The 17,197-nt window shown below is 44.4% G+C and overlaps 1 protein-coding gene across 1 annotated transcript; it reads left to right on the top strand.

Moving 5' to 3' along the window:
- Positions 1–1,233, top strand: LOC147880669 (uncharacterized). Its single transcript, XM_087370653.1, has one exon. It carries the CDS (start codon positions 1–3, stop codon positions 1,231–1,233), a length of 1,233 nt encoding a protein of 410 aa, XP_087226779.1.
- The last annotated feature ends 15,964 nt before the right edge of the window (positions 1,234–17,197 follow it).

Raw genomic sequence — 17,197 nt, 5'->3', positions numbered from 1 at the left:
ATGGCTGACGACCCTGCATGCACCTGCACTCTTTTAGGAGATTCAGCCACTATTGCGTCCATCAACTGCTCTTGCTATCCAGAAACGGTCAAACGGAATGCTAATGCCGAGAAGCCTTTGTGCAAGGAGACAAATGCAACTATTCAGGAAAATCCAAAGAAAAATGTAGTGCAAACAGTAGTGACATATGAGCCGTGGTATGCCAAGCAGCGAACTTGGCATTATCCAGTTAAATTTCCTCGGTGTTCCATGGATGTGTGCTTCAACTATTCAAGGTGCGAAAACGCAGAAGAGGTGTTGGTTTATTCCTATGATTCGCCAAGTCCTCCGGTAAGGTACTTCTCACGCATAAACGAGAGTAAATGGCATACTGGAGATCCGAAGAGGGCCTGCATGTTCTTTGTATTTCTTGACTTGGATAAGCCCCATCGGCCAGATATTAGACAGCTACCGCACTGGGATGGTGGAATGAATCATGTGCTGATAACTTTTGCAGATATGTGGCGACAGAGAGCACCTCCTGAAGACACAATCGGTTTCGCATCCGTGATGGTTTCTGATATGCACGAGACTACATACCGCCCTGGCTTCGATATAAGCATTCCTCTTCCTGGCAAGCTCCATATGAGAGAATTGCAACAGCTGAAACCTTTCGAGCGCAAGTATTTGATGACTTTCAGAGGGTTGCGCTACTTGGGCAAATCCGGTGAGGGTATCTTCCGGAGTGACGAATCATTCAGAAAGATGCATAATGGCAAGGATATTATCATAGCGACCTCTTGTCGGCATCCCATAAACGACATGAAGAGAGCGGAGAGGCCCGAGCTAGGAAAACACTGCGAAGAGGATGATGCAGCGTATCCAAGCTACTCATACAAGGATCTGATGAACAGCACGTTTGGGCTGGTACCGGGAGGGATTCAACCGAATTCGTACAGGTTTGTGGAGGTGTTAAGCGCCGGGGTGATTCCGGTGTTGGTAGCTGACAATTATGTGAAGCCATTTGACACGCTGATTCAATGGCATCGTTGTTTGCTGCAATTTCCAACGACGGAGATGCATCGGATTGTGGAGACGGTGAAGGCGCTGGGGAGGGAGGAGGTGGAGAAACGGCAGAATTACTGTTTGGAGGTGTACAACGAGTTTCTCAAGGATGATGCCACCTTGTTAAGCTCAGTCATGAGATCTCTTGAGGCAAGGTTCTTGGGCATGCACCCTCTCAAAGGTACTTGAATTGCAAGACTATTTCACAAGACTTTTTGGACACTTTAAACTATAATAGTAATCAACTTCATAGCTTCTCCACCGGCCGCACCATGCACCTAGCTTGGTGTGCACTTAGCGCACCTAGCGAGACAGACCATGCCTCCCCCGATGAAGCTCTCATGATGTTGTTGGCCTACCCTCAAGGAAGGTTTAATTGGAGGTCCTAGTTGGAGGTGAGAAAAAGATTGTATTTTTGAAATTAGCATTTTGATTTTTATGATTGGGCTTATTTGCATCCCATTTTTTTCTCCCCCTTTCTCTCTCTCTTCCTTCCTCTCTCTCTCTCTCTCTCTTCTTCTCTCCTCTCTCTGGGCAGGCCACATGAATAAAATCTTGTTATAATGTGGGAATCTGTCTAAAACTTCTTTTGCATGGACCTGTCAAGGCTGCTCAATTTCCTAGGGGAATGCTCCAAAACCCTTTGAAAGGCACCTGCCTTGCAAGACTCTGGATTAGTTGTTCAATTTCCCAGGGCAATGTTCCACCACCCTCTTAAAGGCACCTGAATTGCAAGACTATGGACTTGGGAAGGCTATTCGATTTCCCAGGGGAATTCTCCACCTTTGTTATGTAGTGAATTATATTCACCCTTTCTTTGTTATGTAGTGAATTATGTTCATCCTGTCTTGTCTCTGTGGTGGGTGAGTAAAGGAAAAAAAAAGGCAATGGGAACATGTGATAATGGTATTAAGATTAGATTCACTGGGAATTTTTGGTAATGGTGTACAATGAATTTCTAAAGGATGATGCCGCCTTCTTAAGGCCTATCCCGATATCTCTTGAGGCTAGGTTTTTGGACACCTACCCTCTCAAAGGCACCTGAATTGCTTGCAAGGCTATGGACCTACAACTCTAATGGCAACGCTGTTCGATTTCCCATGGAAATGCTACACCTTTGTTATAGGTAGTGGATTACCTTCGCGCTTTCTCATATGTGTGAGTTTGGGTAAGTGAGCGTGGAAAATAACAAGGGCTATGGTCATGGGAACTTTTGATAATGTTGTTATGCTTAGATCTAATGGGAAGTTTTGATTATGTGTAATAGTTCGCTCTGGTAGGAATGGTGTTGCGGTTTAAATTGAGTTGGATAAGTAAAACATGATTTACAAAAAAATTATGGATGGTTTAGAATCAAAATTTTGCAAGGGGTTTATAAAAACTAGAGTACGTGCCTAAGCATATTGACTAGGCAACAAAATAGTAGCAAAATGCATATAGCTTATAACTTAGCCATCATTTTTTCCCAAACCCATTCTATTTTCCTTTTCTTTTGATTTCCCACTGCTGACGTTTTTAGGAGAGCCACATATTGCAAGGCACTAGCATTTCATGGAGCGGTTGGTTGTTGGACGTGCTTCAGCGCTAGGAGTTCAGTTTCCTTGGAATCCCGAGAGCGTGGAGGCGGCTCCAACGAATGCTAGAGGTAGTCACTGGATTCCAAGTAGGAGTCCTTTTCGGACTGCAAGTTAGGAGCATGTCGTCCGTGCTGAATGACAGAGAGCTTTGAAGCAGAGTGTGTCGTCGGGAGCAGCCGCCGCTGTAGCTATGGGCTTAAGGTTTGTCTAGCATTCTAGAAGGTAGATGGGCTATAGAGGCACCGTTGAAGGGGCACAGTCTAGTAGTCTAGTTGAAGCCGTAGGAGCTGCTCATATGCTGTCAGTCTGTGCTCCTGGTTGGTCTATGGAGCAGGATGAAGGGCGCTATGGGGAGGCAGGAGTTGTTATTAGTAGAGAGCTATGACCTGCAGTGCCAAATAGGCAGCCCAATAGCACTTCATCCTTCAACACCAGTCGTGCTCCATCAGACTTCTAGAGACGGAGCCTTAGCTAGGCGGGCAACTCGATGGACTTTGAGTTGGAGAGGTTGGTCGAGGCTTTCTCGTAGGCTGTTACGTAGAGAAGCGCTGTTGCAACTTAGAGCTGCGTTGAAGTCACCTGAGCACTAAGAATGTGTTTGAAGAGGCCGCTTCATGAGCTCGTCGTTGGAGATGAAGATGTAGTTGTAGATGGATGGGCTGTTGAGTTGCGAGCTTTTGTTGTGTCAGAACCGCTTTCTATGGGTAGATCGTGTAAGGTTTGGCCTTTTTAGGTACTACAACATACACTCATGCTGTTCAAGCTCCTTACACCTGCGTTGGAGTGCATGGATGCTACAAACTACACTCCCAAGCTTCACTGCACTGAGCTTCCTTTGTAGCTAATTGGTCACCGTTCAAGGCTATTCATGTGGTTTCTTCTTTCTTTTGAAGCTCCTAGTTGTTGCAATGGAGAAGAAATAGTCGTGCTCCCTGATAAGAGGCAGAGGAGGGGCTAGAAAAAAATCTCCCTTATAGAACCTTAGGCAAATCTTTCAAAGAGACCTCACATAAGAATGAAGAAGGAACTCTAAAGAAAAATATGAAGACTCTCTAAGAACCTCACTCATGAATTTCTCACACAAAGAACACTCAAGAACAAAACTCTCGATCTAAAACTAAAACTAACCTAAGAGAACTCGTGAGCTCCTAAGGCATGCCTATATCTGATCTAGATGCTCTCTAGATGACTAGACCAAAGCTCTGATACCATGACAAAACATGCGTACCTCAGGATCTATGGAGCGCTCTAAGGTGGATGGAACCTATGTGGAAACATGATGAAGAGAGTGAGCATGACATGTACCTCAAGTCAATTAGGTTCCAAGATAGATTACCTTGAGCTCCTTTTCCCTATGTATGGCCTAGAGGGTTTGTAGAGTGAGGGGACCATAGTATCTTTTCATTTTGCTACCATTAAGGTAGCCTTCCATCTCTACTCCCTCTAGGGTAGCTATTCGGCATGTGCCTTCCGGAGTAATCTCCACTATGTGGTAGGGACCCATGCCCCTTTATTTCAATTTTTGCTTGGTATTATGGATGCTATAGATGAGTGCTAGGTCTCTCTCCTCGAGGTCTTTGATCTTGAGGTTGCGGGCAAACCATTTTTAACATCTTGCCTTCTCCACTCAAAGGCAATGGCTACCCGCAATCTCGTTTCATCTAGGCATTCAAGATCAATTAAGCGCTCTGCCAAGGCATTTTTGGTAATCCTTTCCTTGACCGTGATGCAGAGGCTAGGTACTACATACTCAATTGGCATAACTACCTCCACCCCAAAGGCTAAGCTGAAGGGGGTGCAGCTTGTTGCCACCTTGTAATATGTTCGGTAGGCCCACAATGCTCTGATGAGCTTGTGCTCCCAGTAAGTACGACTGGCTTCGACTGTGCAAGTTATAATCTTGCAGCATGTTTTGTTTGCGCTCAGCCAAACCATTTGCCCTGGGATAGTATGGCATCGAATTCCTATGTATGATCATGAATTCACTAGTCAGGATCGCTATGGTTTCATTGAGGGAATGAGTTCCTTGATCCATGACTAATTCCAAGGGACACCCAAACCGGGTAATGACTTGTTCATATAAAAACTTAGCTATGGATCGTGCATCAGCTTTCCTTGTAGCTAGCCCCTCCACCCATTTAGAGATATAATATGTGGCTAGGATAATGTATCTCGTCCATGTTCCTTTAGCTGCTAGGGCTTATCAGACCAATGAAATCTATGCCCCATTTCTCAAAGGGTTGATTAGTTAATATTCTGTTCGGGGCATCATGTCCCCTTTATGTGGCATTTGCACTCTTTGGTAAGGATCACATCGCTTGATGAACTCAGTTGCATCTCCAAAGAGAGTTGGCCACTAGAGACCTGCCTGCAACACTTGAAGTGCCATTACATCAGTGAGACGACAAATTGACCACCCGCTATCCTAGAATGAGCTTCTTCAAGCACGTTGATATATTTGTGTTTGCACATGCACCCATGCATGATGCTATCCTTGCCCATGCAGTAGAGTTGGCCTGAAATTTGTTGATATGGTGTTGTGTCCTTAGTGAGTTTGCAGGCTCTTTCCCTCTTGAGGGCTTTGTCCAAAGGCAACCCGTTTGTTTAGGTAGTGGCCTATTTCGGCTACCCATTTTGAAATTATGTCAATGAGAAATAGGGGAGCATCTGGGAGGTCATCCTCGACTCTTGTTCGAACTTCCTCATTGGGAATCCTTGAGAGGTGGTTGGCTAAGATATGGGTCTTTCCTTAATGCACTACGACTGCGAATTCTAACTCTAGAAGGATTAGCATCCACCTTGTGATGCGTCCCGTCATGCAAGGCTTGTTAACCAAATACAATCCTGCTTGATGATCAACAAAAAAGAAAAACTTGTTGGCTAACAATTAATTTCTGAACTTTGTAACTACGTAGACCATGGCAACGCCTTAACGTTGTCGTATAATTAACCTCGGCATCGTTTAATTGCAGGCTGACAAAGTACATCGGGTAGTCCAAGTTGTACTCTCCGGGTTGGGCTAACATGCATCTGATACCAAAGTTTGAGGCATCTATGTGGTTGTGGAATATTAGATTCCATTTCGAGGCCCATAATACTAGTGTTGTGGCTAGACCTAGCTTTACGGTTTTGAAGAATTTTTTGCAGTCACTCAAAGACTATGAATAGCTTGGACAATGGCCAGGCTATGTTTGAATAAACTAGGATGAATGTTCAATAGCAACTCGTATGGCTTGTAAACCGTTGCACTCCCTTGGCATTTATGGGGGGCGGTAACTCTAGAATTAGCTAATCTTGTTGTAATCCGTCGAGATGCCATTCTTGGACACTATGTGACCAAGAATCATGCTGCGTTTGACTGAGAATTGACACTTGAGAGGATTCATGGATATTTGGTACAAACTGCACACATCAAGGACTAGTTTCACGTATCTCAGATGGTCATCCCATGTCGAGTTCATGCACGTCATCCAAGAAGACATCTATGAAGTCCCTTAGGTACTCCTTGAAGACAGTTATCATCAACCACCACTGAAATGTGGCGGGCATATTGGTAAGTCCAAATATCATCACATGGGCCGCATACACACCCCACTCGGTTGTGAAGGAAGTTTTATGTTGATCCTCTAGGCGATGGACACCTAATTGTATCCCAAGAGTCCATCTAGGAATCTGTAAACTTCCTTCGTAGAGCTACTCTTTCTAGACCATGTTTTGTGAAAGGCAATGGATGTTCATGCCTTGTAGTGGCATTGACCTTATTAAAGTCTACACAAACTCGAATCTTTCCATTCTTCTTTAGGCCTATCACAATGGGTGATACCCAGTCAGTTTGTATGCTCTATCTCATAGATGAATCATGCATCTATGAGTTTTTTGATCTCCTCTCTCACTATTAGTGCATATTTGGGATTCATAGGATAGGGACGCTATTGCATTGGCTTGACATCATCTAGCATGGGTATTGTGTGCCACACGACCTCAACGAGCACACCCTTCATGTATGTGTACTTCCAGGCCATGCAATACTTGTACTCTCAAAGGAGGGCACTCAAAGCATGCTCCTAATTGGGGGTGAGGTCATCTACTATGTATACTGGTTGTGCATCCATCCCTTCCGGCATCAGGTTTACTTCCTTAACCTTAGTTGGGCCGTCATATCCTTGGAAGCACCCTTCTTCCTGGGTTCTCTTGACCTATTGGTATAAGATCTTGCGATCCTCGATTGTGTAGGCCTTGTAATGGGAAGGTACCTATCGTAGGTCCTCCTTTTCTTCATCCTCCTCCTCCACTCCCCTTTGGGTGGTTTTCCTCTTGGCCCTGGTGGGAGCCTTTGGGCTTTTGGAACTTGGGAGCTTTGGACCTGAGGGGGGCTCCTTCATGGCACTTATGCAACCGACTGGGGAGGTAACTTTACTCAATTGGGATCCCCAATTGGAGGAGAACTCATGGTGAGTAGTAGTGGCACCCACATATGTTAGCCAATGGAGGTTTGATTTGACCCTTACTGTTCCTCTTCTAACCTCTTAGGGTTTGAGCATGTTAAACATTCTGAGGGGCACCATCATACTCAACTCTTCACACTCAGGGTTTGTTATTTGGAATCCTATTCTTTTTGGGACGTCAATGTTAGAAAGAATGTGCATCCAATTTTGAGAGAACTATGGCTCGAGGAGAGAGGCTTACCAAAATTCATATTCCTCCTTCTCGTCTCCTTCTCTCTCAAAGTTTGGAACAGCTTTAGAGATGCGGTTCGAGTTCGAAGGAAGTGGGATTCATAACTATTAAGTGGCCATGCAGCTTCAGGTCTGCCAATCCGATGAGGAAGCATGGCAACAATCATTCATCACTCATCCTCTCATGTGGCTCACAGCAGGAATTCGGGTGTTTGATCCTAGCGATGTATCTGGGAAGGATTCCTCATCATTCTGTTTCACCTCATATAATTGATTAATCGGGATCCACTTATGACCACTGTGGGCGAACACTATGATGAAGGCCTTTTCCTAATTTAATGCAAGGGACTTGGAGGGTCCCAAAGAGGCCGAAACAGCTCCAACCTAGGTGGGTTAAGCACACAATTGAGCCCACCTCTCCCCCCATCAATGAGGGGAGGGGGCCACTTTTTGAAATTTGTATTTTTCAAATTTCGAATCTCCCTCCCTTCCTCTCTCTCCCTCCCCCTCCCTCCTCTCTCTCCAGTGTCCACCTCCCTCTCCCTCTCCCTCTCCCTCCCTCCTTCTTTGCCCTCCTCTTGTCTTGATCCTCCTCCCTCTTCCCTCCTCCTACTCCCTCTAGCTCCTTCTCCTCCCTCCTTCCTCTCCCCTCCTTCTCTAGCCACCCTACTCCATCTCCTCTGCTCCTCCCTCCTATAGTAGCTCTCCTTTCCTCCTCCCTCCTGTAGTAGCTCTCCCCTTGCCCTCCCTTCTGCAGTAGCACCTCCTTCCCTCCCTTTTGCACCAGTCACCCTACTCTCCTCCTTTTTCTCTTGCCTTGACCTACTTCTCCTCCTCCCTCTTCCTTGATACTCTCTCCCTCTCACTGCTCCTCCCTCTTTGCCTCCTCTTTGCCAGCTTCTCCTCTGCTTACTCTCTCCTACAGTTCAGCCTACAGCACTGATACCTCTCCTTGAGTACTCATGGCACCATTTGAGGACATATCCAACAAGTACCATGTGAACTTACAACTGGAGGTTGAATATGCATTTGGGATTTAGTGGAACTCCTAAAAGTGTGCTCCCAGTCTTCAATTGCAAGAGGGAAGAAGCATGGAGACCTTTGGGTGGATGGAACCTTGTATCCTTTAGACCATGCCACCCAAAAGAGTCCTCCTTTTCATACAGTGCATGATTTTGTTTGGATTGTTGGCAACAAACATGCTAGATTGCTTGGTTATTTCAATTGGTTGAACCATTCTTAGACATTGGCTATGCAAGCAAGCGAGGTGTAGAGAGCGCAAGCAGAAGAACTAGCATATTTGGAAAATATTACTATTGTGGCAATGCATAGTAGTATGTAAGTTCTCCAATTGCAAAACAAGGAACTCAATGACAAAGCACATGCACTACACTTGGAGCAACAAGAATTGGAAGAATCAATCCATAAGCTCGCTAAAAGAAAACAAACTTTGGAAAGGTCTATCTATGACCAAGTTCCAATGTGTTGTGGAGAAGAAATGAGAGAAGTCGATAGAACAAGTACAAAAGTTGAAGGAGACACCTTTTAGATTGAAGGAGAGGAAAAGACGATTGCAATCTATGGATGCATTGTCGGCCAATAGTGGTGCCTGAAAGAGGAGAGTATAGGTTGCAAGGTTAGTCCCCTAATTTTTCAATGAAATTTCTTACTCCAAAAATATTCATGATGTTGCATTGTTTCCATTAAGACTCATTTACTCTAGGAATTTCATAGAGGATGTGATGGGAACAATGGAAATGGATGATAGTGATCCCCATGTGTGTACTTTGCATGTTGAACTGTGTATACTTGATAAGTTACTCTATCTCCATCTAGTTTATGCTTGGAATTTGAGGCCACAGCAAGTCTCTGCACAATGCATTGCAAAGGTGAAGAACTACTCTAACTAATGGGACTTCACAGAGACAATGTGAAGCTTAAGCAGAACAAGAAACAGTCAAGAAAGACACAAAATCTTCCTCCTAAAGTGTCCATGGGCAGAGGAAAGGCAAGGAGGTTTTTGTCCAACCACAATTGTTGCAATGCATAACTCTATCCAGGATCTTCACAAGAATCTTCATGATAAAGCGAAAACATTGGACTTAGAGAGATATGCATTGGACTTGGAGCAACAAAAGTTACAAGAGTCACTTTGTAAGCTAGCTGAAACCAAAAAAGACTTGGAAAGATCTATATACAATCAAGTTCAACGAGCCGTAAGAAGGAACGAGAGAAGATAGAAGAATGAGTGCAAAAGATGAAAGAAACACCTTTGGGATTGAAGGATAGGAAAAGAAGGTACTTACATAACATGGATGCATTGGCACCCACTGGTGGTACTAGGAAGAGGAGAATTTAGGCTACAAGATTGGTTATCAAATGTTCCAATGAAATTACTTCTCTTTTGTGCTACACTGTTTGTGACTAATTTTTGCTTGTATTCTTCTTTAGGAACTTCGTGGAAGATGTGATGAGAAGAACAGATGGAGATGATATTGAATGTTCGTATACTCTAGCTAGTTTATGAAGTCAAGCAATGTCATTGGAATATTAAGGGACCCAAGGCACAAGCGCCTACATGTGCAAGTTGTTGAAGAGGTAATGAAGGACAAGTGGGACAGCAAGCTGAAATGCCCCTCAGAAGACTAGCTAGAGTGTCTAGACCACCTGAGAGATTTGTTTTAGGGGCAGACTATGTGATGCTTACTGATTGTGCAGGGAGCCTTCTTGCTACAAAGAGGCTATGATGCGTGGAAATCAGCGCAAGTGGGAGTATGCTATGCAATCAGAGATGAGTTCACTCATCAAGAACGACACTTGGGACTTGGTTTCTTCGCCACATGGAAAGAAATTATTGCCATGTAAATGAGTCTACAAGATGAAGGTCACAGATGATGATGTGCCTAAGTACAAGGCTCGTTTGGTTGCTAAAGGGTTCAAGCAAGAGAAGGGTGTGGACTTTGATGAGATCTTCTCTCTGATTGTGAAGATGACCACACTTAGATGCGTACTTGGACTTGTGGTAGTTGAGGATATGGAGCTTATGTAGATGGATGTGAAGACAACTTTCTTGCATGGGGATCTGCATGAGGAAATTTACATGGCACAGCTGAAAGGATTTGAAGAAAAGGCCAAAGAACATTTGGTTTGCAAGCTGAAAAAGAGTCTCTATGGCCTTATGCAAGTGCCTAGAGAATGGTATCAAAAGTTTGATGCTTTCATTCGGTCCGAGGGTTTCATAAGAAATGAGATTGATCACTGCCTCTATACTTAAAGGGCTAAGGATAATAGCCTGATACACCTGGCACTTTATGTGGATGATATGCTATTAGCTAGCAAGAACAATTATGAGCTGGATGCATTGAAGGTCAAGTTAGTTGATGCTAGATCATCCGGGAGTAGGTTGCCAATGGCACCAAAATGAGGGTCAAAAAACACTCCAGTTCTCTCTGCAATCATAGGATCAGGGGCACTGACAATTGGGAAGCGTGTACGAGATGACAGATTTTCCAAGCAAATCTCTAAAGACTTGTAGAGATGGCAAGAGCAGATGTCGCCATGTAGAGAGAGACGACAATCACATAAAAGCAAGAAGAGTGCAAGAATGTGTTCATGTTGACGAAAAGGCCAACTTTATGTCGACGATTGCAGCACAAGAATGTGTTTACATCGACGAAAAGTTTGCCTTTGCGTAAGAAAGAATGTTTATGTCGAAAAGGGCACCTTTACATATGTTTCAAGTCCCTTTCCAAGTGCACAATTTCATGCATGCTATGACTAGTGCCATTACTCTAATGTGGCAATCTCGTATGTTCGCCATATGGCATACTATGGATGTGCCTACGTGACGTTGGATTACAATGGCTGCCTCCCCACTTTTGAGCCTCCAATTGAGAAGGACATGGGGAAAGATGACATGCAATATAGGATGGGATGATGGGGGATGGAGAGGAGCTACCATCTAGGTAGCAATGTGGTTGTCACATGGGCAACATGTTCATTGGATTGTGCCCAGTCAAATGGGCCACCGAAGTCAACGATTTTGGCTTAGGTAATGCTCTTGGATAAACGCTGGTATGTTTATTGGGCCCTGCAAAGGGTCCTAAGGGATGGATGTGCTTATTTTTTTCTAATTAGGTTCAAGTTACAAATGTTAGGTCATTTGGTCAAGTTGACCATTTTAAATGTTGATTAATCTTAGGGTTAGTGGTTGTTTATGGCTTTCTATTGTGTTGTTAAGGTCAATTTTTGTCCTCTTGTGGAAATCCTAAGTGCTTTTATCTTTTGCTAGGAATTTCTCTCTAGAAACGACAGCTCTCTTTGCCACTTAGTACTACCCTTTGGTCAAGTTGATCATGCTAATAGGTGGTTAGTGTTAGGATTAGTGGTAGTTTAGGTCATTGTAATGTTTAAGTTTAGGTTTCTTTCTCTTTGTGACGGTTTTAAGTGAGTTTGTCACTTGTGTGGATTAAGTTTTGGCCTTACAAGAGGGGTAGTCAATTATTCTGTCTTATAAAGGGGTTGCTTTGACGCAAACCCCTACTGCTCCTGCTGTCTAGAGATCAACCGAAAGCTGTTGATGGACTTGTAGGGGCCAAGGATGGGGAAGATCTACTACCCCTGATCCTAGCCTGGACTGTGGTCCCTTTGTTGCTGTTGAGAACTTAGGCCCCAAAACATCCTACCAATGGATGAATGGAGGAGCCAAGGGGCTGCCCTTATATAGGCTTCTAGGGTAGACTGGCCGACCCTTGTCAAATGGTCAACGCTAAACATTGGCCCTTGTCGTCTGGTCCACGCAGACCGTTGACTAGGTCGGTCAAAAAGTCAACGCAAACTTTTTGGCTGGAAAGTCAACTCTACATTTTTTTACCTATGCTGTCTTTTGGCGCATTATTACCTGGCGCTGCAGCCTATAGGCATCATTCCACGGGTTTTGGATGCTCGTGACATAGTGGATACTTGAACTTCCCCACAGATGGCACCTAGCCCTTGGATCTTATTTCAAACACATGCACATAAGTGATGATAGAGGCACATGTAAATCGAGAAAAAAAACAAGGTGTTGCCAAGCTCCACGATTTGTAGGCTAGTACAAAAGTCACTCCATATAGGTAGCCAGCAGAGTTGTCATTCATAGAGTGAAGGGACGACCCAAAACCAAGCATTCTAAGAAGACTAAATCTTCTCTTGGATTGCTGCTCCCAACTCCTTAGCTTATGCCCTGGTTATGAGCTTCAATCGGAGACCATGCAGCAAGGTTGGGCCTGCACATATCCAAAAACCTAACCTGCTTCCTCCCCATGTCGACCAGATGTAGGCTGACATATACTTATCTTTGCCTGATCCCTAGGCATCCTTGTATGCCTCTTGCCAGGTCTGCACCTCATTCAGCGAATAGCCCTTCTAGTTCTTGTGCTGGACTGATTGGGCCCATTGGCCCTAATGTGGTCCCATGGCTATGATACTAGTTGCTGCCTGCATAGCAGTGTATCAGTTGCCCACATGGCAGCCGTTGCATGGCCTACTTAGACCCTTTCAATTTCTTGGATTCAAATCCAATCGCTGAAAACTCAACTCAGCTGTTAAACTACAAAAGTTAGATGAAACCAAGATATTGGCAGTACATGCAGTGATGACCATGAAATGGATGAGAAGAAAGGCTTAATTAGATCGAAATTTGAAGGCAAAGGGCTTTAAGAAAGGACAACTTGCTCTAATATATAGTGCTAGAAATTCTAAATGCATTAGCTTGCAATTCGCATACCTAAGTTACAAATTAACAAAGACCCATTATGAAAACTGTCTATTGTGGCTTTTAGAAAGCACATCACTCACCCTCTATGCAGCCACCAATCTTTGCATTTAAAAACTCTTTGGCCATGATGATTTCAAGAAATAGTAGGGCAGCCTCAATCTTCACTACCCCACAAGGGCGTGTTCAACTTGCATGCGTCACACCTAGCTTTCCACACATCTTTGTATGCCTCTTTCTAGGTCTCATTTCGAGCCTACTCTTTAGCTCATTCCAAAATTTTTAGGCCATGATAAGTGCTACATATGTGGCTTTTGTGCTACCCGTGTGGAAGCTAGTTGCTGCCCACATAGTAGATGGTCTACTGCCCGAATGGTAGCCATTGCATGTCCTAGAGTTGGAGCACGTGCTACTCATGTAGCAGCCCACAAAGATGTTCATAGTGACCAAATCATGTGGCTCTCCCTTTAGAAAACATACCATGCTAATTCTTCCCACACTTACACTCTTAAGCCATTTCAAAACTCTTAGGTCATGATGAGTATGAGGGAGACTAGGGCATCCCAAACCTTCACTACTACCATAGTGGAATGTCAAGCTTCCATGGATCACACCCAGCTATTGGATCTCCCTAGGCAGCATTGTATGTCTCTTCCCAAGACATGTTTTGGGCCATACTTTAACCCAAAGTTTGCCAATACATGGCCACAATTAGGCCCATTATTGTAGCCCTCTTACATGGTGTATGTGCTATCAATGTGGAAGTTAGTTGCTGCCTGGATAGTAGTTCATGTGCTGCCCACATGGTAGCCATTGCATGGCCTAGAGTTGGAGCATGTGCAACCCATGTAGCAGCCCGCACATGGGTTCATGGTGAGCCACTCATACGGAAGTTCATTTAGAATTTAACCATATCGTGCTAGATATGCATGTGGACTAGCACTTTTAGATCTCTCTTACATGAAGATTAGCGAGTATGCCATGTCCAACATGATATTAGCGAGCATTAGCTTGCAATTCACATAGGTTAAAATAAGCGCACAATAAGAGGACCCATTGTGCAAACTCTGTCCACACTTGCACTCTCATGCGTAACCTCCATGCAGAGCACCAATCTTTGCATTTCCAAACCTTAGGCCATGATGAGTTGAGAGATACTAGGGCATCCTTAATCTTCACTACCCCCACAACAGAATGTTGACCTTACGTGGATCAAACTTCGCTTTCAAATCGCCATAGGCATGCTTGAATGCCTCTTGCCAGGTCTTATTTTAGTCCCATACTTTAGCCCTGAGTTCATCAATACAGTGGCAACCATTGCATGGCCTAGGGGCAAAGCACATGCTACCCATGTAGCAGCCCACAGATTTGCTCATCATGAGCCAACCATATGCCAGTCCATTAAGAAAGGATATCATGGTAGTTCTGCAAAAATCAAATGAAAGATGCTCCTAGGTCCTGATTGAGCCGCTACACTTACAAAAGTTTTAAAGCTCGCATCACTTGTAGCAAGGAGAAGTCTTAACTCACTCTCTCTACCTACTAACTGATTAGTCCTGACTGAAATAGAGATGCAACTGAGAGAAGGTGCACTCATAAACACAAGTGGAATCGGTGGGGTGAGTGCAAGAACTGGGGGGGGGAAATAGGGCCCTCCGAAGAGGAGAATATTTTTTAATCTATGGCTGCTCAAAGGGCTGAGTACAACTGCACTAAATGGAGAAATAAGACTGTATGGAAGGAGGTTATCCTTCACTGCAATACATGGAGAATAATATATTGTGGAAAGAGCGGATCCTTCCTGGAGAACCTTGCGAGAACTGATGGAGAAAGAGAGCGTCTCTGATGCTGCCAGCTGTTGCTGTCCGGTGCTGAGCCTGGACCTGTCTAAAGACCTGTAGGATCACGGATGGAAGCTGATATGCTGCTGCCTGTCCCAGCCTGATCCGGATCTGAGCTGTTGCTTCTGGTAAGGGGTATCTGCCCAAATCCAGCTCCCATAAATGAGTTAAGGAATGAGCCTTTGGGGGCTTCCTTTTATATGACCCCAACGCCCTGGAACCTCCCATCCAGACCTGGCCAACCCAAGGTCAGGTTAGGCTGACCAGGCTGCCACCGAATGGGTTGGCAACCGACTGCCACGTGATGTATGGCGCACAGCAGACAGGCTGCCTACACTGTCCGCAGACAGCATGCCATGGGCTTCATCTGCCCATGACATCCCCTTCTGCTGAGAGTAGAACTAGGGTAGGTGAATAATTCCTTATATGAAAGGAAGTGAGGATAATATGTAAAAGTTCCTCTTTGACCCATGGTGCCTTGTGGGAGCCCTTGTGCTTGAACGGGTGTGATTTTTTGGTGAGCTTTTTGTCATGAGCTTTTTTTCAATTTTCATGAATATTGCGAGCTTTTCATTCACCTGAGAGAGAGAGAGGGGGGGGGTCATGGAGTGGGGTGGGTTGAAAGTTTGGGTTGTGGTTGCAGTTAAGAGGAGAGAGGGGGGGAGGGGAGATAAAGGAAAGGGGGAGGGACGGGCGCATGGGTAAGGTGAAATGGAGAAGGGAGGGGAGGGGAGTTGGAACATATATTCATTATCATAGTGGAGAACGTAGAGGGGGAACTTATAAGGTATGCAAAGAGGAGTGCAAGGAGGAGAGAGAGGATGAGGAATGTGAAAGTTATGTTCATCTACTAAATGTAAAGGGGAAGGGAGAGCATGTGGGAAATTTGTTTATTTTCAAAGTGTATAATTTGACAGATTTGACCTCATATTTGGATTCCTCGTCGAATTCCGGTCATTTTGAGTACCAACATGACCATATTCTGATAAAAATTGGAAAAATGGTGTTTTTGTCATTTTGGCCTGTTTGGGGCCTGTTTTGAGTCTGCGCACCATTTTTCCAATTTTTATCAGAATATGGTCATGTTGGTACTCAAAATGACCGGAATTCGACGAGGAATCCAAATATGAGATCAAAAGTTTCAAATTATACACTTTTAAAATGTACATATCTCCCATAGTTCCTCCCTTCTACTTCTACTTTGAATATGGACATATCTTCCATAATTTTTTGCCTCCTACTGCCACTCATATCCTCCCCCCCCTTGTGCATAGTATACACTCTTCCACCCCTCCCACATGCTATGAAAATAAACATATCCTATATTATCTCCCCCTCTTTCTAACCTCCCCATCTTTCTTATAACAAAAGCTCACATTAAAAAGCTCGCCAAAAGATTTCCCCCTGCTTGAACTTGACTACATACAATTGCTAGCGATTGCCTGTACCCTTTTGGAAGCGGTTGCCTATACCCTTTTGGAAGCGATGAAGCAAAATCTGTTTCGGCTCAACCACCTCTACCTCATCAATGATCTCAAGGTGCTCAACATCTGGAACCACTGTCAGTGCTGGACACAGATATGGCTTCAGCCACAACACATGGATGCATGGTCCATGTTGTGATTGGTTGACTAGCTCTAGGATCAACCTATGTGTTGCACCTGGGTTGGCCTATGTGGCAGGTTATTTATAGCCCTACCCTCTCTATTGTTCAGTATCACTTCTGGAGCATCTCTCCCCTCTTCTTCTGGTGTATTCCTCTATTATATATGCAGTTGCCATTGCCTCTATCTGTGTCTATACTCTCTCTCTGATCCATTACACTTCACTCTCACAGATGGAAGCTGCTAGAAAATTCAAGCTTTGTACCAAAGTTGTCAAAAATGCTCTCCAAAAGTAACTAGTGAACTTGGAACCTATCAAACACAATGGTACCTGGCGTACCACAAATTGGATACCACCATCAGATATCTTGTGCATCAATGGTACCTTTGCATGGAATGAGCATGACACAATGGTCAAACACATGGTGTTCCTCGTGGCCGGTGAAAGACTAGTGACAAAGTCAATGCTAATTTGTTCGAATGGCTGATCCGCAATCTCCAGGGGCTGAAGAAGATCTGGCAACTTCCTGTGAGATACTTTCACTTTTTGGTACGTTTGGCAGTGCAAGATATACTAGTGGACATCGCTGTGTAAATGAGGCCAGAAAAACCTGCACTCAATTTTCTCACGAGTGCCTTGAACACTTCAGTGTCCACCAACTGTGGAATCATGCATATCATGGAGTATGGTAGCACAGAA

This window comes from Dipteris shenzhenensis, chromosome 32 (genome assembly GCF_047967505.1).
Source record: "Dipteris shenzhenensis isolate YYH24624 ecotype China chromosome 32, Dip_SZ_1.0, whole genome shotgun sequence".
In the NCBI taxonomy this organism is placed as follows: domain Eukaryota; kingdom Viridiplantae; phylum Streptophyta; class Polypodiopsida; order Gleicheniales; family Dipteridaceae; genus Dipteris; species Dipteris shenzhenensis.
This window is presented reverse-complemented; position numbering and strand designations above follow the sequence as displayed.

What these genes read in the sequence shown, in the direction of transcription:
- LOC147880669 (XM_087370653.1), top strand. Translation starts at nt 1, where the DNA reads ATGGCTGACGACCCTGCATGCACCTGCACTCTTTTAGGAGATTCAGCC.